Raw genomic sequence first — 26,237 nt, forward strand, 5'->3', positions numbered from 1 at the left:
GCTCCCCAGCCCGAGCCGCTGCCTGAGTCCTGGGCACACCCCCGCGATAGCCCAGGAACCTTCTCTTCAAACATGTCTGGTCTCCCCCAAGACCCCGGGGTCCCCCAGGGCTGTTTATTTTGAGTTTGACCCCCAGCGATGTCTCGGGATGGACTTTGGAACAGGTGCCGGAGGGAAGTGCAGGTGTGCCGCTGGGAATGGTGAGGGGGCACTCCAGGCCAGGAGGCCCACGTGTCGCCCCCGGAGTGACTTCGCATTAATGCAGTAACATAACACTGGCTCCACGGCGAGGGCTCCGCCCACGGCCTGGACACTGTCTCCTTTTGGACACACTCTCTCTACCAGTCACGCCCAGGAGCCCTGCCCGCCTCCCGGGTGCCCGGCCTGCCCCAGCCGCCCGCCGTGCTGCGCCCGTGTGGGGAGCACTGGCTCCAGCGTTCACAGCCCTCGCCTGAAATGCCTCATTTGTGTGGGATCCATCAGTTATTTAGGGGGGCACTGCTGCTGGTTTCAGCAATTCCAGAGCAACTGGGGAGCCGGGGGAGCCGGCTAGGAGGGTCTGGCTTGGACCAGTGCGCGCCTGCCGTGGGGTGGGCGGTCTGCGGAATCAGTGAGGCTTACAGAGATGTTCCTGGCCCTGCCAATAAAGAGGTCTAAAGTGGCTCAAGTGTCTGCTTGGATTAAAATATTTGGATCCAGCCTTTCGTGGGCTGAGTCTTCTCTCCTCGCTTGGAGGCAGGCGAGGTGTGGAGACTCCTGTGGCTCTGTGTGCACGTGTGATGGTTCATCTCTTTAACCAAAATTTGTTATTTTCTGTCCTTTTCCCCTTTGTCTTCCTGGTAGGTTGATCTCTGGAGTCGGGGTTAAGAGGCAGTGCTCGTTATAATTAAATAACCAAACATTATTTTTCACTTAAGAATCTTTAATCAACGGGTGTTAAGAGTAGAGTGAATTCTGCATTATTACTGCAGTGGATTTTTCATTTTACTGTTAATAAGCATTAAAGTCCCATAGTGTCAGATATTTTGTTTCTTTCCTTTTAAAAAATTAAATGTAGTGTTTTCCCTTAGAGTCTGATTCATTTGCTAGATTAAAAAGCACTTAAGATCACTGTTTAACGCACGGAAAGACACACTCACTGTGGCCGTGAGTGAAGTGAGTGCACTTTACAAAGAAGTGAGTGCATATTTGGTTCCCCGAGAAAATATGAATTTACATAGTTGACTCTTAAAAATTAAGACCTGTGTACCCCAAGGCTTGCCTGGAGTAGCTTTTGATCCAAGAAGTCTCCTACTCCCCCTTCCCCTGAGCGAAATCCCCATCAAGCCAGGAGCTTCCAGGGCGGGATGGCCCTTGGCGGACAGCTCTCTGCCTTGAGTCCCAAGCTCTCCCGAGTGCCCTGCTGCGGGGGGCTGGGGGCGTCCTGGAGCGCAGCAGCAGTGTCAGAGGCGGCAGGAACAGCATCCTTACACGTCGTGTTTTGTGACTCACTGCTTCTGTCCTCCGCTTCAATTTTATTTATTTTTTTGGTCTTTTTTTTGGTTGTTTTTGCATAGAAGAGCTGGGGTGCAGGCCAGAGGTGCGGGGGGTTGAGATAATTCCCCAGAAACAGAGTGGGGAGCAGAGCAGGCGGATCTACTGAAATCCGCTGCCGAGGGAGCAGCTGGAGACAGGAGAGGTCTGCTGCGCCCTGTGGGTCACTCCCTGGCCGGGGATGGCACTCAGGCCACAGCGGTGACAGCCTGAGACTGAACCCCTAGGCCCCGTGGAGGTCCCTGTCCTCCTCTTCAAATTGAAAGGCCATAGGGGTGTCCATGTCTGCAGGACATTTGCAGTGACCCTTCCTGAACATCAGCTGGCAGCCTGGCCCTGTGCCCCCATCCCCTCCCAGGGCCCGGCTGCTCAGGCGACACCAGCAGGGCACGAGGGGTCATTCCCCAGTGTGTCCTCCAGCCCAGGCAGGGCCCCTGGCTTGTTTGCACTTCCATGTATGGCCACGTGTCGCTGAGGCGCCGGCTCCGTGGCTTGTGTGGGAGCCAACTCCGTTATTCGGGTTGTTCTGACTCTGGGGTGGGCAGCCCCAATAGCCTCAACTCTGGGTGAGCGCATCCTGGGAGGCCCCCAAGAGCTTGCCTGATGTGTCCTCTGCACCTCCAGGAAAGCCGTGGCCCTCAGCTCTGGCTGCACAGCCTGGGCTTGCGCAGGGAGCCGCCTTCCCAGCATGCTGGAGGCGGGGAGGCCGAGAGAGGGGCCAGTGGCGCTGGTCAGCGGCCTTCCTCCGTCCTCACTCGGCTGCTCGCTGAGGGCGCTGGCCTCTCCTCGAGAGGATGGAGTGGGGGTCAGGGCCGGCCATCACCGCCTCCTCCTTCTGGGCCCAACTGCAGCGCAGTCGGCGGGGGAGGGGAGGACACACGTCCGTGCCCGCAGGCGCTGGGCTTGCTCAGGAGACGCTCCATTCCCAACGTGCTGCAGCTCCGGAGACGCAGAGCAGCACCTCCTTTCAGATAAGCAACCTCTCCCAGGTCCGCGTGTCTGTGCCACCTGCGCTCGGTGCCCCAGCTCAGAGGCAACCTCAGCGGTGCCCACCTGGGCGGGCTCGCAGGCCGCGTGCTCACAGCAGGTGCCTGCTCGGCGCCTCCAGCCCCAACTCCCCCGTGGCCTGGGCTGGGTCTCGCGGCTCCTGCTCCTACCAGCACCCCCAACCGCAGTTCTGCAGGTCGCCACTGAGACTAAGGTGGGAGGAGAAACCTGGGCAGCCCCTGAGTGCTGAGGGGCCCTCGCGGCCCTGCTGGACCAGAAACCCCAGGCCCGGCTGGTCCTTGTGGATGTGGATGTCTGGGAACCACCGGGAGGCCCTGGGGAGGCAGCAATGGCGCTATCCATCTCCCGCCGGCCCCTCCGTGGTCATTAAGTTCCCACTCCGCACAGTTTTATGACGCCCTCGCGTGGCTCCCCTCAAGAGCGTCTCCTGCGCTGCCTTCCTGTGCGGCCAGGCGGTCAGCGGGCCCCGGCCGGCGCGTGTGCGGGGGCTGCCCCCACAGGGGCCGTGCTGCTGGCACAGCTGGGCGGAGGCGGCCAGTCCTGGGCCCACGGCCACTGTGTCGAGCAGCAGCGCCTCTTGTCCATGCGCCTGATGCTTTTCTAGAGGAAAAATAGGCGCTTTACTCGAATCCAGCTACCTGAAGTCACTTTTTAAGTATTTCCAGGTTTCGACATTTATTTTGCATTAAATACACAAAAGATTTCCTGCGTTAAGTGCTTCTAAAGTGCTCGCTCCTGTTTAACTCCTTCCACTGTTTATCTTTTAGATGTATTAATAAGGTTCCGTGAGTCAAATGCTTTCATTGCAGCTGCATGAAAAATTCAACAGCCTATTATTTAAGGTAACTGGAAATTAAGTGAAAATCAGAATGAGGATAAAGCGGGTTTTCCTTTTTGCCCAAACATAATGCGCGTCTGCGAGCCCAACAACAATAACCTGCTTTCTCACGAAAATTGACGCAGATGACTGTAGCAAGCACAAAATGCTTCTCGGAACGTGTTCCTATTACCGTGGCAAAGAACGTGGGGAAAATGCCACCGAGAGGGAGTGACGTCTGCGACTTGTAAATGGCCCGCGTGTCGGAGGCGGCTGTGGCCATTATTTCCGTGGCGAGGAAAACGTTCCGAGGCTGCGGCCGTCACCCCCTGACCCGCGCCGCGGGGTCCCCCAACTGCCCAAAGAACTGTGTCAGAGCTTCAGCGTCCTTTGCCATCATTAGAATATTGGCTTTTAATTAAGTTTTTAGTTCAGGCTAATAGGCGTTTAGCGCGGGCAGGTGACCGCTCCGAATAACAAAATTCAGATGCAGCTGGAAAAGAGGACGGAGGAGACTCACCACCCCAAGAAGTGACTTGTGACTTCTGCACGTCTCCTCCCAGAGGGGTTCAGAGGTGTAACTTCATGACAATGAAAAAGGAAAATCTTCCTTTCAGTATCTGTAGTTTGACCCTATCTTCCCAGGCCTTCCTGGAGGTAAAAGAGCCACTTCCCAGGTCCTCGGGCGCGTCCCCGGTGGCTGTCAGCCTCCTGTGAGATGCCGTGAGACCCCCACCTTCATCCTGGGAGCATCTCACTCTCGGCCCCGCCCTTCTTGTGTCCTCCGTCGCTCCCTCAGCCTATTCCGAACAACGCGTGCGTCATACACCAAGTCCTGTCCTGCGCCAGAGCCTGGGCTAGGTACACGGCACTACAGAGCCAGCACCCCAAGCTTGTCGTCCTTCATTGTCTCTCATCCCGGGGGTCAGGGGTTAGAAATGGCTCCGCTGCTTGGTTCTGACTTGGCTCCTCCCACAAGGCTGCAGCCACTTGGTGGTGAGGTGCCGGCTCTCTGACGGCTGACCTGGGGCTGCGGACACCTCCCGGCTCACCCCCGCGTCAGTGCTGGCTGTTGGCTGGGGCCTCTGTCCCCTCCGGGGCCCTGAACAGGGCTGCTGGGGCCTCTGTCCCCTCTGGGGTCCCTGCACGGGGCGGCCAGAGGGTGGAGAGCGTGGCGACTGCCTCTTCCACAGGAAATGATCCAAAGCCAGGGCGGGAGCTGTGGTGGCCTTTATAGTCCAGCCTCAGGAGTCACATCCCTCTGCCGTATCCTACAGGCTGAATATCCATGCCGGTTTCATTTGGAAGACGGTGCTCGCCGACCCCTCCTCCCCATGCGTCCTCCCTGCAGAGCCCCTGGCCCTGTGTGCTGACCGCCCCAGATCAAGGGGCAGCTCCCCGTCCGGCAGGCAGGAGCACCGCCCCCTGGTTGAGTGGCGCTTTGGGTAAGTCACTCAAGGACAAGGTCCGACTCCTGCAAGGTCCTTCCTGCAGCAGGAATCAGTACGGATTTCTTGGTGACTGTCACTCAGCATTAACAAGGTAGACCTGTGCCCATGATTAGGCAAAATTTTTGGAAAAATGTATTCAATGCTTTCAGCTCTGTCTTTGGCTAAAGTTCATTTCAGTCCCTCAAACCTGCTCAGAGTTGGTGGCACTTTAAGAGCCCCACACGTTGCCAGGTCCCTGGAGAACTGGTCAGATTCTGCAAAGTCTCTGGCTGGGAGGCCGAGCTGGGAGGTTAGTGTGGCCGGTAGACCACGGCACAGGCCGCAGGTCCTGAGCGACCCGGTCCCGCGACCAGCCCGGGGCAGCCGGCCCTGTGTGACGCGGCCCCGTGTGACGTGGCGCCGTGCGCATCCTTAGGGCCAGCCCTGTGTGATGCTGGCCCATGTGTCCGTCAGGACCAGCTCCGTGTTGAGCTCTCAGGCGTGGCACCACCGCGTGGCTGGGCGTGCCTTCCCCGGGCACGGCCCCAGCGGCACTCTCGGCACTGGAGCCACCGAGCCGTCCCCCATGAGACTCCCATCTTAGGGCTGGAATGGACGTGTCCTCCGGAGAAGCCGACATGAAACCACGGTGACAACTGGCGAGGCGCGTGCGTTGGAGGGCTCAGGCGGAACATGCAGCCTCGCTCGGCCGCGGCCTTCTCTGGCGTGTGCGGCTCTCGAAGAAGCCTCCCGTGGCTATTGTGCTGATGAATTCTGGTCTGGCCATATGACTCGTCTTTACAGAGCGAGTAAGTCTGAGTCAAAGTGGACGGCAGCTGTGGCTGTCCTCTCTCGGGGCACACAGTGCCCTGGAGGCCCTCAGGGGCACCCCCACGCCGCCAGCAGCAGCTAAGACACCATATTTTGAGTGATTCACCCCTCAAGCAGGCTAAGCAGGAGCCTCAAGTCGTGGTCACCCGGCTCGCTTGCTGGGATCTCTCTAGCCAGAGGTTGCGCCTCTCCAGCCAGAGGCGAGCTGTGCTGTGGTCCAGACCTGGAGGCTGAGCTCAGCCCGGAGCCTACGCTGTCTTCTGCCTCTTGTCAGGATGTGAATGAGCAAGACCAGTCGGCGGGGACTTGCTGTACGATGGCCTCAGAGCCCCACTGTCTTCCAGAAGGACGCGAGGACACCCAGGAGCCCTTAATTAATCTTTTCTTTGCGGTTCTGAGGCATCTCCAGCTCCTGTCCACACGCAGCTCAGCAGGGACCGTGTTAAACAGGCGGACTCTGGGGTGCAGGCACGGCACGGCCAGCCTGGGCGCCACGTGCAGAGGCAGTGGGTGCGTGAACCCCGGGAAAACACGCTTCAGACTTGACTAGCGGAAAGTCACGGTGTGGCCCGAGCCGCCTCCGCAGGCTGCAGGGAGGCGCGTGGAGCTGGAACCACCCAGCCCCAGCGCTGGCTTCTCCTCCCGCGTCCTCCCTCCTGCTCCCACAAACGGGGGTGCTGCGCTCATCCCCGCCTGGGGCGAAGGGCCACTGTTGCCACACAGTCCCGGCAGACATTGCTGCGCCCCGTCCCTCGCCCCTCATCCCCCTGCTATGGCCGGTGGCCGCCCTGTGTCCCCTGCACTCCCCGCCCCATCTTATGTCCTCTCCCGGCCGCCCTGCCCCTCTGTCCCCAGCGCAACAGCCTCCTCCTGCCTCTCTCATTCCCCTTCGCCCTCTGCCGGGGCTCTCCTGGCTGCGCCGATGGAACCCATCCGCCCCCTCCTCCTTGGCGTCTTTAATGGGCCCAAACGCTCGCTCGTGAAGTGGTTTGAAGACCAGCTGCAGCCCCCACACGGTGTTCAGCCAGCCTCTGGGGGACGTGGGCTCCAGCTGCCGGGACGTGACCGCCCACCCCCAACGGGCCCGAGGGAGCCTCCGGAAATCCGCTCGCCTCCCGAGGCTCAGCCTCACTTTCCGCTTTCTGCATGGAGCCCCCCCCCCGACTCCACCCCTGGTGGGGGACAGAGCACCCCCCACGTCGCCTGCCCCGAGAGCCTTGGAGGCGTCTGTGTTCTGCTCGTGGTGGGCCTTTAGTGCTTTCTCCTGCGTTTTATGTTGTGGGTGACAAAGGCTGATGCTAATCTCCGTGTCTCTTAGGTCGGCAAGTTGGTGTTCAGTCCACTCGTCAGCTGGCTGAGTCGGCTCCTGGTCTGGGGCTCTTCCCTGGAGAGGAGACGTGGTGATGGGAGGGTAAAGATGATCAGACACTGTGATAAGGGGAGCTGCAGGGTGGGGGGACGGGGCAGCTGTGCCCGTCCAGAGGACAGTCGAGAAATGACCAGGACTCCAGGGAAGCCATTGCTGTCCCTGCTCCCTGCGCCTCACGCCTCACCACTAGCTTACAGCTCTTCCGCCTCCTTTGGGAAATTTCATATTAAACTTGTTTTCTGATTTATAATTGCCCTCATGCCTGAGACGACTCCCCTCGGACACAAGATTGAGAATCTGTTGGACCAACAGCAACTGACCACAAGTGAGCACGCCACCCTTCTAGGACAGCGCGGGCCTGACATCTGAGCCAGGCGCCCGGCGCCCCACGCAGGGAGGCCGCATGCGGGGCGGTGCCTTTCAGATCCTGGAAGTCGCCGTGTCAGACACGTCTCCGTGTTTCAGATCGTCGCGGGAAATCAGACACGTGCTCGCAGGCCAAGCCACGTTCACGAAGGCTGGCACAGGCGCAGCAGCAGGCTGGCGTGGGACAGAGGCCGTGCAGGCCTGGGGCTGATTCTGCGGGTGGAGGCGGCGGTCGTCCACACCAGCCTCCCCGGAGCCTGGCCTTTGGGAGACGCCCCACCGCCCGCCGCGCATCCGCACCGGGAAGGCTTGGCGCTCTGTGTGACGCAGCGGGCGAGCTTCACCAGGCAGGCGGGCCTTCCCAGAGCCAAACTCGCAACAGGGTCATTACTTTTTAAACGTCGCTCCCAGCTTAGCTCCGGTTGAGTTGGCGTGTCTCGCTCCTCTCCTGGCTACACGGCAGCGGGATGGACTTGGGGACTAGCCCGCTGGGCCAGAACTCTCATTGCCCTCTGGGTTGCTCGTTGGGTCTCAGTGGAGGGGTGCTGGGCAGGTGTAGCCAGAGGAGCCCTCAGACGGAAGCCCTGCTGGGAAACAGGGGTCGCCGCGTCACCGTGGACAGCACCTGCCGGCACAGGCTCGCCTCCGCGCTGCGTCTGTGATGTCAGGACCATGGGCAGCGTCTGCAGGCCCCGGAAACTCACTGTCTGCCTTACAGGGCGCAGGGGGAGGGGCTAGTAATTGTGAAAAGTAAACACTTAAACGGCTGGTTTGCGTCGTCTTCCCGAGACTAAACCAACAGAACACTTACAGAGCGGACCTGAGGCGAGCCCGCAGAGCTCTCAGTCAGCGGCGTCTCCTGACAACCATGTCATCAGCACTTCGTGCTCCGTATTAACACGACCGCCAAGCAACCTCCTGTGAGGAGGCCTGATGGTCGGGTAACGGTGTTTCCCGCGGTGGGACTCAGATAAGAGTGCCTTGGCAGATACGAGGCTGATAAGAATTTGGCATGATTTCTGCTGCGAGATTTTTGTTGAGAATGGGGCAGTATGAATTCTCTACAGAATTTCATAAAATATCTCAGTGTTCTTGTAACGTCACTTTCAAAAGTCAAAAATAGGCTGGAACCACTGGCTTAAGAGACAGAAAATTGGCTTAAATTTTTATGTATTCACGGTGTTCCCTGTTTCGCACCTCACTCCTGCAAGAGACCCAGAGGAACATGCATGTGACCACTGGAGAGAATCCCCGAGTTCGCAGCCTGTCCCCCAGGCGATGACCCCAAAGAGCATCTGGCCCAGAGCCCCAGGACCTTCCTCTTCCCCCAGAGTCTGCCCCGGGGTGCAGCTCCACCCCCAGTCCCTTACCCGTTGCCAGCCTGAAGGGACACCACACCCTGGTCGTCTGCACCTCACCTGGCAGGTGGCAAAGGAAGCTCTCTCTGCAGCTGCCCTGCGGGCTGCTCCCCCGACACCTCGGTCCAGTGGGGCTCATGGGCCCGGGAATCTGCATGTTAACAGCCCAGGGTTCTGACGCTGCTTCCGTGGCGCCGTCTGAGAAAGACGTGAAGGCGAGTGATGCCGTCCCTCCTGTCATGCCTCGTCTCCTTCTGTCCCGGCAACCAGACAACTGTCCCTCGTTGGTCCAGAGGTTTGCCGGGCAGCAGCTACGTTCAGGCCTGGACCAGTTTTCTTCAGATAAGCAGACAAATTGCCTTGACACATACTCATAGGTCCAGTTTTCTAACAAAATAATCATGGCGCTTGCTCCCTGCAGGCCCCACAGGTCCCCTCCCCTCGTACCTACTCTGGGAAGGGATCGACTGTCCCCCGAGCGTCCAGGGTCAGGAGGCCACAACCTACGGTTATTTTTTCAAATCAATTTTACCTAAAACAGTAATAAAGCAGTCGGCACATTTTATTAACAGCAATGTTTAAAGACATGGAGCTATAAAATAATAACTTAAACTGGGCTGATAAATTGAAACCATCTGAGTTTAGTTTAGGTACCAACTTCCCTGCCTGTTCCAGGAAGCGGAAATTGGGCACTTGAAGTGCAGCTTTGCTTTGCCAGTTTCAGGCAGAAACACTTTGGGACCCGCGAGGGTGCAGAGCTGCCCAAGGCCACCATTGCCCCCGCCGCCCTCCTGGGGACCCCGCATCACCCCTGGGCCGCAGCACGAGGTGGTGCTTGCTGCACCCCGCTCTGGAGCCGCCCCGGCTGCTTCTGCTTCCCCGGGAGGTCACGGGTCTCTGGGGTCGGGGTCTGTGGGTCACGGTCCCCGCACCTGGAGCCTGCGCTGCCTCCCACTTCTGCGCCTCAGCTGCGGGCTGCCCCCTCGGCTTCCGCCCGCTGTGGGTCCCGGGTGCACGCTGCGCCCGCGGGGCTTCCTCAGGTGTCAGCGCCTCCAACCCAAGCGCTTGTCTGCCCCGCCAGGGCGCGGCACGGCTGTGCCGTCTGTGTCTGCGCATCTTGCCCACTTTCGACCAGCGCCGCGTCCACTCTGCAACGGCTCCTGCGTCCTCACAGTCCTGGCTGTCCAGGCTCACGTTATTCCAGAGGGGGCAGAACTGAACCCCGAGGGGCGGAGTTAGCTGTCTGCGAGAGCAGTGGGGAGAGCTGGGGACACCGGAGGAGGCGAGGACAAGGTCAGCTCGCGCGTCGCTCCTCCCCCAGCTGCCCCGGCGTGACGGCCCCCGCTTCTCCAGGGGGTCGCTGCGCCCCTGCAGCTCCAGGGCCAGCTCCGGGAGTGGGGGCCACGCAGGGCGACCCCTGGCCCACGTCGGGTTCCGGGGCCAGGTCTCATGCCCCTGCTTCTAGCACCTTTATGGGAAGAGCGGCCGGTGCTGGGCAAAGCAGGGAGCCGGGGCGCAGGGGCCGAGAGACCGACGGAGCGTCCGCGGCTGCACGTTGCTTAAAGCTCGTTCTCAGAGTCGCGAGCAGCCCCGAAATCTGGAAATACAGTGATTAGAAAGCGGCTTCATCCGAGATGTATGCACCATTGATTTTGTAATTTGTTGCTACCTTCTACTTACAGCAAATGGCCCGTGATACATAAAAGAAATTTATGTCAGAGTTTTTCACGGTGAATAAATATTAGCAGGAAATACATTTAGACGATAGACTGGAGCGATGAAATGGGACGCCCTGCGGTCAGGTTCGTGTGGCTTATTTTCTCCCAATAATATTAATAGTTGCTTTGTGATGCTTAGTTTTTAGGGTGTTTGAGTCCATGGTGCCCTGATTGGACACGGTCGAAGGCCTGGAGGGAGACGTGGGCAGCCCGGTCCCCCCAGGCACTCCCCTGGCGTCAGGGAGCCCGCTGGACAGGCAGCCCCCGCAAAAGGCCCTGGGCAGGCCCCGCCTTCTCTGCCTTCCCTCTGCGCCGCCCGAGCGCGTCTCTGTGCCGGTGACCGGGCTGGCCTGGCCTCCCACCGCTCAGGAAAGCAGGGGCTGCGGCCCCGAGCCCGGTCCTCGCCTGGCCTCCGCCGTGATGCCTGTCCCCCCCCCCCCGTGACGCCTGTCCCCCTCCAACGTCCACTGCAGCCGGGTCTGATGGGAATCCCTTTCTTGCTGGGATTCACAGACTGACGTGTGAGCCTGCCCTGGCATAGCGCTTCCCTCTGTTGGACGTTACGGAAGTAGAATTATTCGTCGGTCACGCTTTGGTGTCTGACCCTTTCCCGTTGGTCATGCCGTGGGTGGCCCTGTCCCGCCCTGGCCGCTGCTTCTCCCTCCACACCATCTGGGCCTGCAGCAGCCCGCTGTGGGCAGCCAAAGAGGGCCCCTCCCAGGCATCAAGCCTTGACGTCCAGACCTGCAGAGGTTATGGGGTGCAGGGGGGTGGGGCTTGAGTGCAGAAGCAACTAAGGGGTGGCTGGGCCTGTGGCTGCGTTACATCTCCCCGCTAGGCTGACCCACGCGCAGACGCTGGCACTAGAGCACTTTATTACAGAAATAGCCAGTACACGGGTCTTGAGTGGCTCCCACTCGAGGCATGTTAGTTTATTCGAGAACTTTACTGGAATGATTCGGTGCCCACAGCAGTGAACACTGGGGGACGCCCCCTGACCCCGGCCCCCAGCACCCTCCGGGCTGGCCCCTGCTCCGGCCTGGTGGGGACGCTGCTGTCGCGGGGACCCCCGCTCTGAGGCCGACAGACGCGCCAGTGCAGCTCCCGCGGTCGCTGGGAAAGTGCCGGATTTCACTCCGTTTCGCTGGAAGCACGGCGGCCGGCGCTGGCGGAGAAGCGGGGCCTCTCGGGACACTGACCTGAACCCGCAAATTAGTGACTTTGAAATTATGAGCCAAGCAAATCATTCACGTTTTCATCTGGCTCAAGTGTAGGCGGGCACGTCACGGCTGGGGTGGCACCGGGCCAGGCAGACCCGGGCACGGGCTCCACAACCAGCGGGCGAGGGGCTCCGCCGCCTTGTCCCCCGGAAACCCGCGGAAAGCAGCCGAAGGCGCCCGGAGGGCAACATGGCGGGAGAAGCAGGCGGCCTCCCAGCGTGGGGCGGCCGGCCGGGCCTCCGCAGGAGCGGGCGCTGCAGGGAGCCGGGACTCGGCCGGGCCTCTCCCACCTCCGCGGCCCGGCTCGAGAGCCCCATTGCGCCTCCTGGGTGCGCGCCATCTGGAGAAGCCCCCCGTCCCCCTTCCCCGACAGCTGGCAGGAATACGCTGGAAGATCTGAATCCCAGCCTGAGATCCTGAGCAGCCCTCGGCCCAGCGCGGCCAGTCACCGCGGCGGAGGCGGCGCAGGGAGGGCCCCCGTGGAACCCGGGGTGTGGGGCGGCGGGGGCTGGGTCCCCTCCAGGCCGGAGGGTGATGGCATCCGCTCGGCAGGCCCTTCCCCAAAAAGGAGCCAAATGTTCTCCGTCTCTTATTAAATTGCGGGTAGTTCTTGCCTCTGAGACGCGTTTGTCAGCGACTTCATATTTATTAAGCGCCTGCGGGGGGTTTGACATTGGGAAGTGATGAGCCGAGCGTGCCAGAAAACTGCCAGTCTCGAGAGCGCCCGCGGGCCCGGGGCCTGCGCCAGGCCTGTCACCGGCCAGCAGGGCCGGAAGGCGCCGGTCGCGCAGCGGGCAGCCGCGGGCGCTCACTCGGCCCCCAGCTCGCCGGCGCCGCCACCCGCGGAGGGGCTGCCGGGCACCGGCCGGAGGCTGACGCCGCTCCCGGGACCAGGCCACGTGCGGTGGCCTCTGGCGGCCGGAGGCTCGACGGGCTGCCCCAGAAGGCGTGTCAGAGTGGACCCCGGGAGGCCGAGCTCCGAGAGCAGGAGGGTCCGCCCGTCGGCTTCGTCTTCTGAAAGCCGCTGTCGGCCGCGAAATGGGGCCGCAGAGCCTAAGATAATCTGAGTGCTGCTGTCTGCAGGGGAAAAATAATAAATTTTTTAAATATATAAATATGGTCAGTAATTTGCCTGGGTTTTTAAAATGTTTTTAAGGGGAACGGCGGCACGGGGGCTCTCTGCAGGCAGCTCCCGCGGCCCTGAAAGGGCTGGTGGTGGGCGAGGCTCGGGGCGGCCCCCAGGCAGTGATGGGGGGTCACGGTACTTACATAGCCAACTTCAGAAGTCCCCGAATTCTTAGCAGAAGAGGCGCGTGGCCCCAGCTCAGTCCACAGGTGGAGGGCAGGAGCTGGCGAGAGCCGGCCCCCGGGGGCTGTGCAGCAAACACGAGGAAGGGGCCATGGGGGGAGGATTGGGGGGTTCTGGGGGCATCACGCCTCATCTAGTGAAGATTTATCATTAACTGCCACTCCCCGGAAGTAGGCTCTGTCACCCAAATTTCATAAATTAATGAAATCGGATTAATGAAATCAAGGGAAGTTGTTTGAAGGGTAAGTTCTGCCCGCACCCCACCTTCCGCCTCAGCCTTGCAACCGGCTGCTCAGCCATCACCCCTGACCCGCACGGCCAGCCAGACCCCGAGGGCACGGAGACCCGGACAGCAGGCCAGCGGCAGCCTCAGCTGAGAGACGGGGTGCCTGGCCCCCTGTCGCAGGCCCAGGCAGCACCAGCTCAGGTCCCGTCCAGCCTGGATTCTGGCCCGTCCTCTGGAGTCCTTCTGGGCGCAGGCTCTGGAGCTGCGTCCGCCTTGTGCCGTGACAGCGGCTTTGGCGTGGGTCGCCAGCGGCCCTCTGTTCCTAACAGGCCTGTGGGAGCTGCCGGCGACAAGCGCGGGGCTCAGACGCGGCAGCTCCAGAGCGCGGTTGGACGGCCTGGCTCCACCCGGTGAGCGGCCATCTGGCTGACCCCTCCGCTTAGCAGAGGGAAATAAAACGCGAAATTGCCAGCTGTCCCCGTCGTGACTGCCAAGCCTGGACCTTTGCTGTCATGGCCCTGCCCCTGCCTCACCCTCTGCCCTTGCAGCCCCCAACTCTGCCCCTCGCCAGCGGAGCGGCTCCAGGCGGGCTGGGGCTTCCTGCAGAGTCACCTCCCCTCCGCGGCGCGCCCGCCCTGGCCCCGAGCTGCGGGCAGGGGCTGTGTCTACCTCCCTGAAGCAGTCACGTGGCCGTGCGCCCGTCCAGGCGGGACTGCGCGGGTCGGGGTGTACGTCCGGGACTGCATCGCCTGCTTCGGAGGGGCAGAGGCCTCGCCTGGCACAGGGTGAGGTGCCGGGAGAGGCGCACGCTCCTGACCAGCTCACAGAGCCTGCGGGGTCTCACTGTCGGGTACGACCAGCACAAGAACCCAAGGCTGCAGCCACAGTGGCTCAGGCACCGGCGTTCCGCAAGGTGGATTTTATATTTAAAACAGCCGAACAACCTAGGGAAAGATTGAGTTTGGTTTTAGTTCTTGTTTGTTTTCTTTTTTGCCACAGTTAAAAATAAGTGTGAGCAACACCGAGGTGACAGGGCCGGGGCTGCCAGGGCGGGTGTCAGCTCCTATCACGTCCTCCAGGCCCGGGGCTATTTCTGGCATGTTGCTGCAGCTGGGCTTGGGCTGACTCTTTGCTTTTGGCATCAACCAGCCCTTGCCCCCCGCCAGATGTGCCAGCAGACAGCGAGGTGCTTCTCCCGAGGCGCCCACAGTCACTCGCCCATTCAGCTCTCTCCCCGAGGGCCGCGTGTCCCCTGGGGACCGCGTGTCACCTGAGGGCTGTGTGTCCCCTGGGGACCGCGTGTCCAGCTTTATACCAGGTATCAGGGGCACAAATGTGTCTCCACAACACTCCTGAAGTGGCACAGCTGGGGACAGGCCTTAAGTACTTGATGATGTAAGAGGGCTACAGAAAAGCACCCACAGGGCGCCCCGATGAAGGGAGAGTGACCCCCGCCTGGGAGAGCTGGGGCTCCGGACCCAGAGGAGCTGCTTTAGCTGACAGCGGACAACGAAAGGGCCTCGGCTGCTGTGGGGAAGACAGGTGGTCGGGGACAGAGACAGCGAGCAGGGCCGCAGGGTACAGGACACGCAGGGGGAGGCTGCAGTGGGGAGCCGAGAGTGGGGCGCAGTGTAGGCTTGGGTGGGGGCCCCCCTGCAGGGGTGTGGAAGGCACTCTTGCCTGGGGAAGAGGGGCCGGGAGGGAGCTCTGGATGCCAAAGAGGCTCAGGGAGCGCGGGGCTCTGCTCCAGGTGCCCCCGGGGGCCCCCAGGTGCCCGGCGCCCTGTAAAGGCTGCTCAGGTGGGAAGGACCAGAAGTGAAGAAAAATGAAAATCTTTGTTTACTTGCATTGGCGACATTATTCACAGTTTTTTCCTGTTTCCTGTTATTACCACGTTATTGTTTGTATCCTCAGGGAAGCCACCTGCTCTCTGGAAAATAACCTCGGGCAGGTGAAAATGGGGTTCTGCAGCCTGGCTGGGGTGGGGGTGGGGGGCTCTGCGCTGGGTGCGGCCGGTGGAGACAGCTGGCCCCGCGTGCCCTCGGCCTCGGCGTCGGGGTGCCCGGCTCTCCCACGGGGGTCGCTGTGCCGGACCCCACCCTGGAACCCCCCAGACCTTCCCCGGACGCCCCCCCCGGACCCTGCCCCGGCCGTCAGGCTGGACTCGTGCAGACATCCCGAGGCTCCCGGGCACCTGCTCGCGCCGCTGCCAGTTTCCTCCTGGCGCCGGAGCAGCCTCTCCCCGTGGTCCATCCGGCGCAGGCGCCCAGCGCCGGCCCTTAGCCCAGCTCTCCCCTCAGCCTCACCTCCTGGACACACGCCCGAGTCACTCTCCCTGGCAATGTCCATCCCTGGACACCATGTGGTGTGCGTGGCCGGGATGGGGCCTGGGGTGTCAGAGGACCTTGTTCCTACGTTCCCTTCACGCACACACCTGGCCCCCTCGCGGGCGGGACACCCAGCTGGCCAGGGCCCACGCAGAGCAGAGGCCGGGTGTCTGGCTTGTTGTCCTCGTGTAAGCTTCGGCCAGGGCATCTAGCAGATGCATTTCTAAAAAATTAGAATTCTAGAGTCTTCTTCTTTGAAGCAAGATTCAAAAGCCAGCCCTGTGTGGGCTGATGAAGGCAGGGGCATTTGTCCTTCTGCATCTCGAGTAAGACTTGGTCTGGAGTATTAAGACAGTTGTTTTCTGGGGTTACCCTGGGGTCTCATCCCTGCGACCTCTGAGAAATGCCCCAGGATGTGAGACTGGTGAGACGGGCTGCCCACTGCGAGCCCACGCTGTTCGCAGGGAGGACGGCCGTGCTTGGTGACCGGTCGGGGCCAAGGGCTGCGGAGTCAGCCGGGCCCTCCCTGGCCCTGTTGGCTCCCCACACGGGAGGCCTGTCCTGGGGCAGCGAGCCGGGCCCGTGCCGCTCTCGTGATTGTAGCTTCTGCTTAGTCTCATTTTTTCATCCTAACAATCCATTTTAACAGATAGATTCTGCATAGCAAATAAGGAAACTGGCAGAAATTTACAACTACAGAATTCTTTCCTGCTCAGGCTGTAATGACCCTCGAAATTTTTCTTAATTTGATGGCCAAGGAGCCAACATGAAGTGTCTGGATGTTAAATGCTAATTACTGGCCACTGCAGGTCAGGGGGAGCTGGGCTTGGATCTGTAGCGTCTGATAGTGCCTGGCAACGTGCAGCCCGACAAGGTGTCTGTGTCGCGGCCGACTCGAGGCCCCTCAGGCCCCTCCCTTGACTTGGGGCTGACAGCGGCCCTGGGTGGGCACAAAAGCCGGGGGGCTGTGGCTTGCAGGGGTGGGGGCAGCAGTGGGACGAGTCCAGTTACTCACGCATAATTGATAATAACCCAACATATTTATTGCTTGTGATCAGTCATCATTATCACGTCCTTTATCCGCAAAGGGACCTCAATCTGGAGCGTAGATTACATGCTCACCCTAGTTTGAAAGGAACTGAGCTTGGTCTCAGCGGCCCATCTGCCTGATTAGTCCTGTGTTCATGCACCTCCAGGCCCTTAGCGGTGTTCCAGAACCCCCACCCAGCCCCTGCCATGGAGGAAGTGGGTGTCTAGGGAACTGAGCCCTAGAATAAGGACGGGAGAGTCCCCGTGAAGACATACCCGGGCAGTCCCACCCCGAGCCAGGTGCTGAGGATGCTTGGGATGGTGCCTGGCACACAGGATGGCTGCTAGACCAGCCCTCAGCACTGAGTGAATGTTTGACTTGTGACCGGAGTAGAAGTGGGTGGACGGTGGGGAGAGAGGACTTGGCTCTGGGAGTCTCCGTCATGCTGAGCTTTGATTCCCTGGGGTCGATGGCAGCTGTCAGGAGAGATGGGGTGCCCTGCCCTAACTCCTTCGTGGGGGGAGACATCAAGCCGGCACAAAAGCCGGGACTAACAGACATCAGACGCTGTCTTGGGAGAAGGCTTTGCCCCGGGACAGGAAGGCGACGAGGTGTCTTGTTTCACGATGAGCTGAACCTCCTTTCTCTGCTGCTTGACATAAAGGAATCCTGTGTCTCTGGCTGTGTTTACTGACGGGGCTTCTCCTCTGTGTGTTTCAGGAGCTGGTGGGGAGTAACCCTCCGCAGAGAAACTGGAAAGGAATCGCCATCGCGCTGCTGGTGATTTTGGTCATCTGCTCCTTGATCGTCACCTCCGTCATCCTGCTGACGCCAGGTACTGAGCCCGGGCCGGAAGGGCCCGCGGGGGCATGACCGCACCCTGCGTGCCCCTCGAACACTACAGCCATTACGTAACTTATTTTCCCAGGTTCCCGTTCTCACTGTGCCATATGGCAAAATGATGTAATGTGTTTTCAGTGAAGCATATAGGCTGGATTTGTTTCTGTAATTGTTTATATAATTGTGGCCTGGGTGGAAACGCTTGCATATTTTAAAATTCATAATGACTTTTTCATGCTTCATGAGCTTAAAGAGAGTGGCATTATAAATACAATGATTTTATATCTATCTTGAAATTCCTGGGTCTTATGTCAAAGATGAATCAAGAAAATTATTAAAACAACATCTATTGAATTTGAATATTATGTGCTACTGGTGAAATGAAAGCAGTGGGAAACAGACTCAAATCTCTGAAGGAATAAAAATCACAAAAATCTGCAGCAAAAATATGTACTATCCATGCATGGTAAACCTTCCAGCAATAGACTCCTGATGAGCAAGGTCGTGGAGAAGGTGCTGTGTGAAGTGGCCTATAAGCCGGTGGTGATCGCCCAGTGCCCAGGAGGCGGGAGACTAAAGCGAGAAGAAAGGTTTTGCTGTGAGGCAGCCACGTGGGACCAGCCACAGAAAACATCCACGGCCACGGGGGCCCGTGAGACTGTCTCAGCCATTCTAGCTTTGTGTTAAGGGCCTACTAGTGGAACTAAAAAAAAGTCGCCCCCATTCTCAATAAATAGATTATACAGGGTAAAACTTGAAAGTGGGAAAAACACGTGAACATTTTTTTCATAGACACAAAAAATACAGGCAATTTATGATGTGTTTAAACTGTTATCACAAGAATTAAATGAAATACAGAGTACACTTCACCCGGAAGCCGAAACTCAGCACAGATGTCACGGTAACAGAAAGCTGCTGGCCAATATCCTTATGAATGCAGATGCGAAAATCTCAGAAAATACCAGCAAGCTGCCTGGCGACAGGGACAAGGGTTACGCCCACACCAAATGGGAATTAGCCCAGGAAGGAAAATTTGGTTTGACCTATAAAAATCAATGTAATATGCCCCTATTAGCAGAAAATAAAGCATCATAAGGAGATAAAACCATCTGATGCAGAACAAACATTTCACAAAATCCAAAATCCTTTCATGATAAAACCCTTGACAAGCTGGAAATGGAAAGCAGCCCCCAGTGTGCAGAGGGCTCCGGTGACAGATCCACAGCTGGCATCGCGCTCAGCGATGAACACTGAAAGCAGCCCCCCGCCCCAGAAGTCAGGAGCAGGACAAGGGTGCCCATTCTCACCATCTGTATGGGACTTTGTGTTGGAGGCTCTAGCCAAAGCAGTTAGGCCGGGGTGCGGCGGGGGGGTTCAGGCAGGAAAGAAGGCCATGAACACTTCTCCCTCAGATCATATACATCGAAAATCTAAAGGAATACACACACTCACACACACTCACACACACACACTCACACACACACACATGCAACCATGATTCCTAATAAATGTGTCCAGCAATGTTGGAGGGTGTAAGCTCACTATCCAAAAACCATCTGTACATTTATACACAAAAATTAATCATTCAAATTTTAAAGTAAGAAAATGATTCCACTTAAAATAGAAAATATTCCACTCAAACTATAAAGAATAGAATACTTAGGAATAAATTCAGCAAGAGAAATATAAGACTTGTACACTGACAGCCATAAAAAATATAATTGAAGTAATTAAAGACCTAAGTAAATAGAATAATCAGTGTTTGTGGACTGGGATGAGATATTTCCATGGCAGTACCCCCAGATCACTTTACAGATTCAACCCAGCCTCTATGAACACATGATCACTGTTATTGCAGAAATTAGCAAGGTGATTCTGACATTCACAAGGAACTCAAAACAGCCAAAATCTTGCAAAGGGAAATTTCAAGGACTTATATGTCCCAATTTACAACATAATCTAAAGCTATGGTAATAAGAACATGTGCTACCAGCATAAATACAGACGTGTAGCTCAGTGGAACAGAATCAGGGGTCAGATGCAGAACCACACGTCTATGGTGAATTGAACTTTGATATGGATTCCAAGACTGCTCAATGGGAGAGCAGAACTTTCAGCAAACAGTGCGCACACACACACACACACACACACGTGCGCGCACGCGCACACACGCACACTTGGGACCCCTAACTCACACCATATACAAAAACTAATTCAATGTGAATCAACAACCTAACTTTAATGAGTTAATATTATAAAATTCTTGAAGAAAACACAAGGGCAGATCTTCATGACCCTGGATTAGGCAGTGGTTACTTAGACATGATACCAAAAGCACAAGCAGCCAAGGAAAAATGACAGCAGCTTCATCTAATTGATGCATCAAATGATGCTGACTGTCAAGAAGGTGAAAAGACAACCTATGGAACAGGAGGAAATGTTTGCAAAGCAGGTTCTCATCAAAGCTCTAGTACCAGGTTCTGTAAAGAACGGTTACAAACTCAAAACAAAGTGTTAAATAATTCAGTTTAAAAATGGGCAAAGGAATTGACCCACATTTCTCCAAAGAAACACACACGACCAGCCAGCGTAAGGAAAGTGCTTATCAACCTCGTTAGTCATCAGGAAAATGCAAGTGGAAACCACAGTGAGATCCTACTTCACACCCATCAGGATAGCTATTAAAAAAAAAAAAAAAAGGTATTGGTGAAAATGTAGAAAAACTGGGACCTTCATCCGTTATTACAAGGGATGTCAAATTGTGTAGCCTGCATTGAAAAAAGCTTAACAGCTCCCCAAAAAGTTAAACAGGGAATTACCATATGACCAGGTAATTCCTCTCCTACATGTGTGTCTAGGATGTGTTCACACAGACACCGTCCATGGGTCTCCACGTAGCGTTCCTGATAGTGACCAGAGAGTATGACCAACCCACGTGACCTAACCTGGTAAGCAGAGAAGCAAATGTGCCCTGGCCATGCCGCGGAGTACTACTCAGCTCTGAAAAGGAACGACGTGCTGTTCGTACTACAGCGTCGAGAAAATTTGCTAAATGAAAGAAATCAGACGCAAAAGGCCACACCCCTGAGAGCCTAGAATAAGCAAATAAACTAGATTGCCAGGGGCTGGAGGCGGGGAAGCAGGAGGGGACAGCTGGTGTACGTGAAATTCCTTTCTTTTTCCTTTTCCTTTTAGACATTTTCTTTTATGAAAGTTTAGATTCACAGCGAAAATGAGAGACCGGCACAGAGATTTCCCATCTGCGCCTCCTCCACATCACGGCCCCCACCGCCCACATCCCTACCGGAGCGAGGCTTCGCTTTGAATTGCTGGACTTAGGTTGACACATTTTTATGAGCTTTCCTTGGGGGGATGAAACCATGTTGATAACGATGATGGATGCACAGCTCCCTCCGTTACTGCATTCACAGCTACTGAGATCCTGCACTTTAACAATGAACTCTCTGCTATGTAAATTTTATGTCAATTAACCTGCTCCTTTAAACAATGATGGGAAAATGTTTTTAAATGACGTAACCTGACTGTCAACGCAAGTTCCGTCAGAGCTGGCCTGACGGGAGAGGTCTGCGTCAGAGCTGGCCTGACGGGAGAGGTCTGCGTAGCGAGCGTGTCAGAGGGTGTCCTCCGGGGACGGGGCTCAGCCCAGCGCGGCCGGGACACTGGGCCCGGGACCCAGCACAGCTTCTGACGAGCGGGGCAGAGGCCGCTGCTGCTGGAACCGGCGCGAGCAGCGTCGAGAGGGCCGGGGGTAGGAAAGAAAAATGCTTGTTCCGTTTCATCGCTGCGTGCGTGAGGCTTTCACTCACCCGGGGCCTTCGGCAGCCGCGTTGTTCCAGGCTGTGCTCTACTCGTGCCCATCAGCTGTATTTGCAGTTACGGAAGGAAGTCGGGTCTCCCCCGGGAGGGGGGCGGCGCGCTCCTGCCTTGCCTGCCGGACTCTGCTGTACGTGAGGGAGGTTGTGAAGGCTTGTGTCTGTGGCTTGGGGCTTGACCGCCAGACTGTTTCAGGAGGCTTCTGGTTGCTCCCCCCTCCCAGGACATGCGGCGCCACGCCCCGGCCTCCCAGAGCTCTTGCCGCCCATGTTTGGAGCGCACGGGGCCGCAGCAGAGGCCGGGTGCTCCCGGGACACTTCTGCTCAGGCGGCCCAGTGCACGCCAGGGGCGCCGTGGGCAGGGACTCAGCTCCACCCCTCCCGGGCAGCTGCCGGGCCTGGGACAGGCGACCCTTGTCCCTGTGCAGCAGAAGCAGCGAGAGAAGCCCCCCCACCCCCTCATAATAAACTGGGGGGTAGAGTCACTACAAGCCCTGCCCCCCGATGCCAAGTGCCGGATGAGCGACAGTGAGCTCGTGAGGCCGTGAGGATCCCGCTGTTCCAGAAAGGGCTTTGAGGAGCAGGATTTTCCCTGTCCTCTGCTGTTAGGTCTCCCACCCTCCGGCCCTGGGTTCCGTGGCTAGTGTTTCTCCCGCGTGTGCTGTGGGGCCGCCCAGGACTGTCACGCGCGCCTGTTGGGAGGTGGCCTCTGCAGGCATCTCTGCGGCCAGGCTTCCAAGGGCAGCCGTGGCCTTCGTGGTGATACTACAGAGGCAGGTGTCGGGGCCTGGGGCTGCCGCTGGCTCCGGAGCCCCCCAGCTCGCTCCAGGCATCGTCACGACACCTGCCAGCCTCTGCGCCGATGGAACACCCACGACCCCACTGGGGCTGAGCACCCCGGGCTCCACGCTGGGGCCATGTGGGAGAGGGCGGGCAGACGCCGTCCATGGGGCTTGGAGGCCGCCTGAAAGACAACAGGCACAAGGAGACTTGGGGGGCATCACAGAGCACTCTCCAGGAGGCGAGGGCGGGCTCAGGGAGCGGTTGAGCCTGCGGCCCCGAGCCTCCCTGGGGCAGGCGTGGCGTCCGGGGAAGGGGTGCGGTCTCCCGCTCGGGGACCCCGCTCGGCCCTGCCTGTGGTGGCTGCGGCTTGGTCTGCACGGCCGACAGGCCTCTGCCTTGACTGTGCCCAGAACCCACTGTCCCTGCTTTTAGCAAAAGAACCTTCCCTGGGAGCTGTTCCCAGTCTGTGTTCTGGTCTGTTGAAGCTCGGATCGCTCGGCCTGCTTTCTGCTCGCCCCTCCAGCCCTCTGAGCGCCGCTGGCTCTGACTTTGGTAAATGTCGACAGGGACGCGTGGCGCTCCCGTCCAGGGGGAGTGTAGGGGCAGGAATGACCACTGAGCAGGTTTTCTGATCCAGCAGACCGGGTAAAGGAGGAGTCAGGGTCCTCAGTGGTTTTTGCAGGTCTTTTATTGGGGTTCACCAGGCATATGGCAGGCAGGGGTGTTGGGGGGCTGGGAGGCTGGCAGGCCTCCCAGCCCCCAGCAGGTCTTCACTCTGGGTTCTCCGGCCTCTCTTTCGGCTTCTGCTGCTTCTCTCTCGGCTTCTCTTCGGTTTCTGCTTCTTCTTGGCTTCTGCTGGCGTCCCTGTGACGCCGCCCTTAAAAAGCACAGTCCTAGCGCAGGTGCACCCACTCCAGGTGCCGCCATCAGGCCTGCATTCAGGATCACAGGGTTCCCTCATCTCTCCTGATGGCAGGAGGGCAGAAAAGCCTGATACCTTTTACCTTACCTTTTACCTTACCCTACAGCAAGCCAGATGGGGTGCCTGGAGGTGACCTCGGTCAGCCTCGTCCCTAGGGCCGTCCCATTGGCACCAGCTGGGCACAATTCAGGTTCTAAAAATCAAATTCAAAGTGTTGAAGGCAGCCTTGGCTCCAAAGGCACCGCCGCAGGAGAAGGCGACCCTCGCAGGCTTGCCGTTCCGTCTCCGCGCTGATGTGGCGCTTTCTGGAGCGTCCCTTTGGAGTAACAGCCTCCGACTGGCCCTTGACACCCGCGGCGGCTGCATCTCCGCCCGGCCGGGCCACACAGCTGCGTCTCCCTAGGCAGCTGCCGTCCTTGCCGTCCGCGGAGGAGCTCTCCGGGGGGCCCCGCCGCTGGTGGGGGACTCAGCCGGACCGTGTCGCCTTCGAACCCCTGACATCTGCCCTTTATGGTTGTAGGGTAAAGAAAATGTCAGGCTTTTCTGCCCTCCCGCCATCAGGATGGATGAGGGATCCCTGCGGTCCTGAGTGCATGCCTGATGGCGGCACCTGGACTAGGGGGTGGGCCTAGGCAGATGGCATTCCCCTGGGCTGAGACTGGGCTTTTAAGGGCGGCGTCACGGGGACGTCAGCAGGAGCCGAGAAGAACCAGAAGAAGCCGAAAGAGAAGCCGAGAGAGAGAGAGATCACCAGAGAGCCCAGATAGAGTGAAGACCTGCTGGGGGCTGGGAGGCCTGCCAGCCTCCCGGCCCCCCAGCACCCCTGCCTGCCATGTGCCTGGTGAACCCCAATAAAAGACCTGCAAAAACCACTGAGGACCCTGACTCTTCCTTTACCCGGTCTGCATGGGATCACGAAACCTGCCCCGTGTCCAGTCCTGCCTTCACAATGGCTTTCGCAGCAGAGCAGACAGTTGTGATGGGCACAGCAGAGCCTTCCGGCGGGGCCTCTGATTGCTCCCTGGGGCAGTCAGGGCGGAAGCGAGGGGCGGGCACGTGGAGCGGGGCCCTCAGGACGCAGGACCACTGTCTTCTGCAGAGGAGCAGCGTCTTCCCAGGGCACTGGCGCGCGCTGCCAACGGACGGGTGGCACATCTGCAAGGCGCCGGAAACTTTTGGCTTATCTTCATTTTCAGTTGAACTCGGCAGGTTTCACTGAGAGGGAGAGAAACCCAGCAAATTGGCAGTCGCGGCTCATGAAGTGGCGTCTCCTGCAGGAGGGCGCGGCTGCGTGCGCACCTGGCCAGGTGTTGTGCATGAATCCTGGCGTCGGGTGGGAGGGGAGACGCGCTTCTGGGCGTGGACCTTAACGCTCCTGTTGAGAATCTCTCCGCTTGGGAACTGCTGCTAAAGCAAGCTCTGTAACGAAACCTCCATGGCGCTTTTAAATCAACGTTGTTTTCAGAGCCCTGCGAGGCTCGCGTGCACCGAGATGGCCCCTTGTGCTCTGCCCGGTGCCTCCTCGGGTGTTAGCCCCGCTCCACAAGGACGCCTCCGCTGCGGGTGGCCCCCGGGACGCTGGTCTTCGCCGGGTCCAAGGCGCTTTGGAATTGGCTCGGCTCCTTCTGTGGATGCACCCTCCCTCCGAGGCTCTGCCCGGCCTCCGCGCCGCTCCCGCCTCCTCCCCGTTAGCAGCGCTGACAACCTCCGCCCTTCCTGCTGGCTCCACGTCTTGCCTTTCCCACCGAGTGCCAGGCGGGGGTCCCGCAGGACGCAGCCCTCCCAGAGCTTTCCCCCGCAGCGCCCTCCCAGCCCCGGCGCCGGCTCGGCTGGGGACACCACTGCTCCAGACTGTGAGCCCCCCGCGCCCCGCCCGCTGAAGGGCTCCGGCTCTTGCCAGCCTTGGCCACATAAGTGAATCTGCTGCCAACGCCCACACGCAGGCGCTCGCGTGGACAGACGTCTCCCGCTCATTTGGGTAAACAGCAAGGGTGGGTCGCTGGATCCTACGGACAAGGTTCTTTAGTTTCGTAGGAAATCAGCAAGCGGGCTGCGAGGTGGCTGCGCAGCTGGCGCTCCCTGCAGTGGGCATCCCTGTTTGCGTGATTGTTTGGCGAGTACCATGTCGCCGGGTCAGTTTCCACGCGGAGCAGGCCAGTGCCCAGGGTGCCCTCAGCCTCTGTCTCCTAACTAGCCCCCCCAGGCCCCCGCCCCGGGGCCCGACCCCTGAGGCCGCGCGCGAGTGTGCACGTTCTCGGGATTCTGCGCGAGCGTTAGCAAGGTGACCGCGCGGCACACACTCACACGGGTCTTTCCTTCCGTGTCGTGCCCGTGGTCCCTGCTGTATTCCGAGGGGTCGGTGCCCACGGTCACCAGGGCGGCTTCTCCCTCACGAGGCCGCACACCCCTGTGAAACTCACCAGGGGCCGCTCCACCCCTGGGGAATCACGACAGGCCGCCTGCCCCTCGTCCCGTGTGAGCCTGGCAGAAGCGGGTGTCTTGCCCATCTCCCGGGGCCCCCTCTGCCTGCTCTGCCTCCCACCGCCCCTCGCCCCGGCCCGGTGTCATGAGGCCGGGGGGCTGCAGGGTCCCGGCGGGGACGCACAGGTGCGTGGAGGACCCGCTCTTCCCGCGCGCGCCTGGCGCCCTGGTTGTGTTCCCTTTGTCCACGCCCGCCCGCTGCCCTCGGCCTGCCTGGGGGCTCGGGCCATGAGGTGGGGTGTCTTTGCTGCTGCCGTTGCTGCCCTGGTTTGCGCCTGCGCTGATTCACTGGCTCAGTGGATTCCGCGTGCCATAGGTGAGGGGGGGGGAGAGTGTGTGGTGACGGAATTAGGCCGCGTCATTGTCCCAGAATCACTCTCGCGAGCATCGGAGTCGTTACCCTGGATTAGGGGTCACGTAATTATGATTGTCCTATCATGACGTCACGTTGCTGCTGCTGTGTCCAGAACAGGGGTGAGGGCGTGGGGGCAGGAAGCACCTGGGGAGGTTTTCATGCAGGATGAGGACCTGGAGTGTTTGTGGAACAAGCCTGGTAACGATGGAAGGAAATCTGGGGTGACGACGCCCAGGGGGGCCTCACAGGACAGGGGCGGCCTGGCCTGGGCTGTGGGGACCAAGTGGGGGTGAGGAGTCAAGACACAAAACTTAGGCTTGTAGCACTTGGAAGGGTCTGGAGCCCAGACAGACGTCCAAGGGGTGCCCCCTGCCCACAACGAGTCATGAGTCACGACTGTTCTTAGACTCTGAGACAGCCACAGTGGTCTTATCCTCGGACGCGGGGTTATGTCCTTATAAAACTTTGGGTGCACTTTGGG

General features: G+C 59.1%; 1 protein-coding gene across 4 annotated transcripts in view; it reads left to right on the plus strand.

The window, feature by feature from the left end:
• Nucleotides 1–26,237, plus strand: part of DPP6 (dipeptidyl peptidase like 6) — a gene marked incomplete at both ends in the record, with an annotated part of 400,205 nt that overhangs the window by 233,911 nt on the left and 140,057 nt on the right. For all 4 annotated transcript variants that reach the window (XM_084230872.1, XM_084230874.1, XM_084230871.1 and 1 more), the window contains one exon: nt 17,263–17,377. In XM_084230872.1, coding sequence (XP_084086998.1) covers nt 17,263–17,377 — 115 coding nt within the window. The remainder of the gene's footprint in view (nt 1–17,262; nt 17,378–26,237) is intronic.

The sequence above is a fragment of the Talpa europaea genome (genome assembly GCF_964194135.1).
Source record: "Talpa europaea genome assembly, chromosome: 3".
NCBI classification, from domain to species: Eukaryota; Metazoa; Chordata; class Mammalia; order Eulipotyphla; family Talpidae; genus Talpa; species Talpa europaea.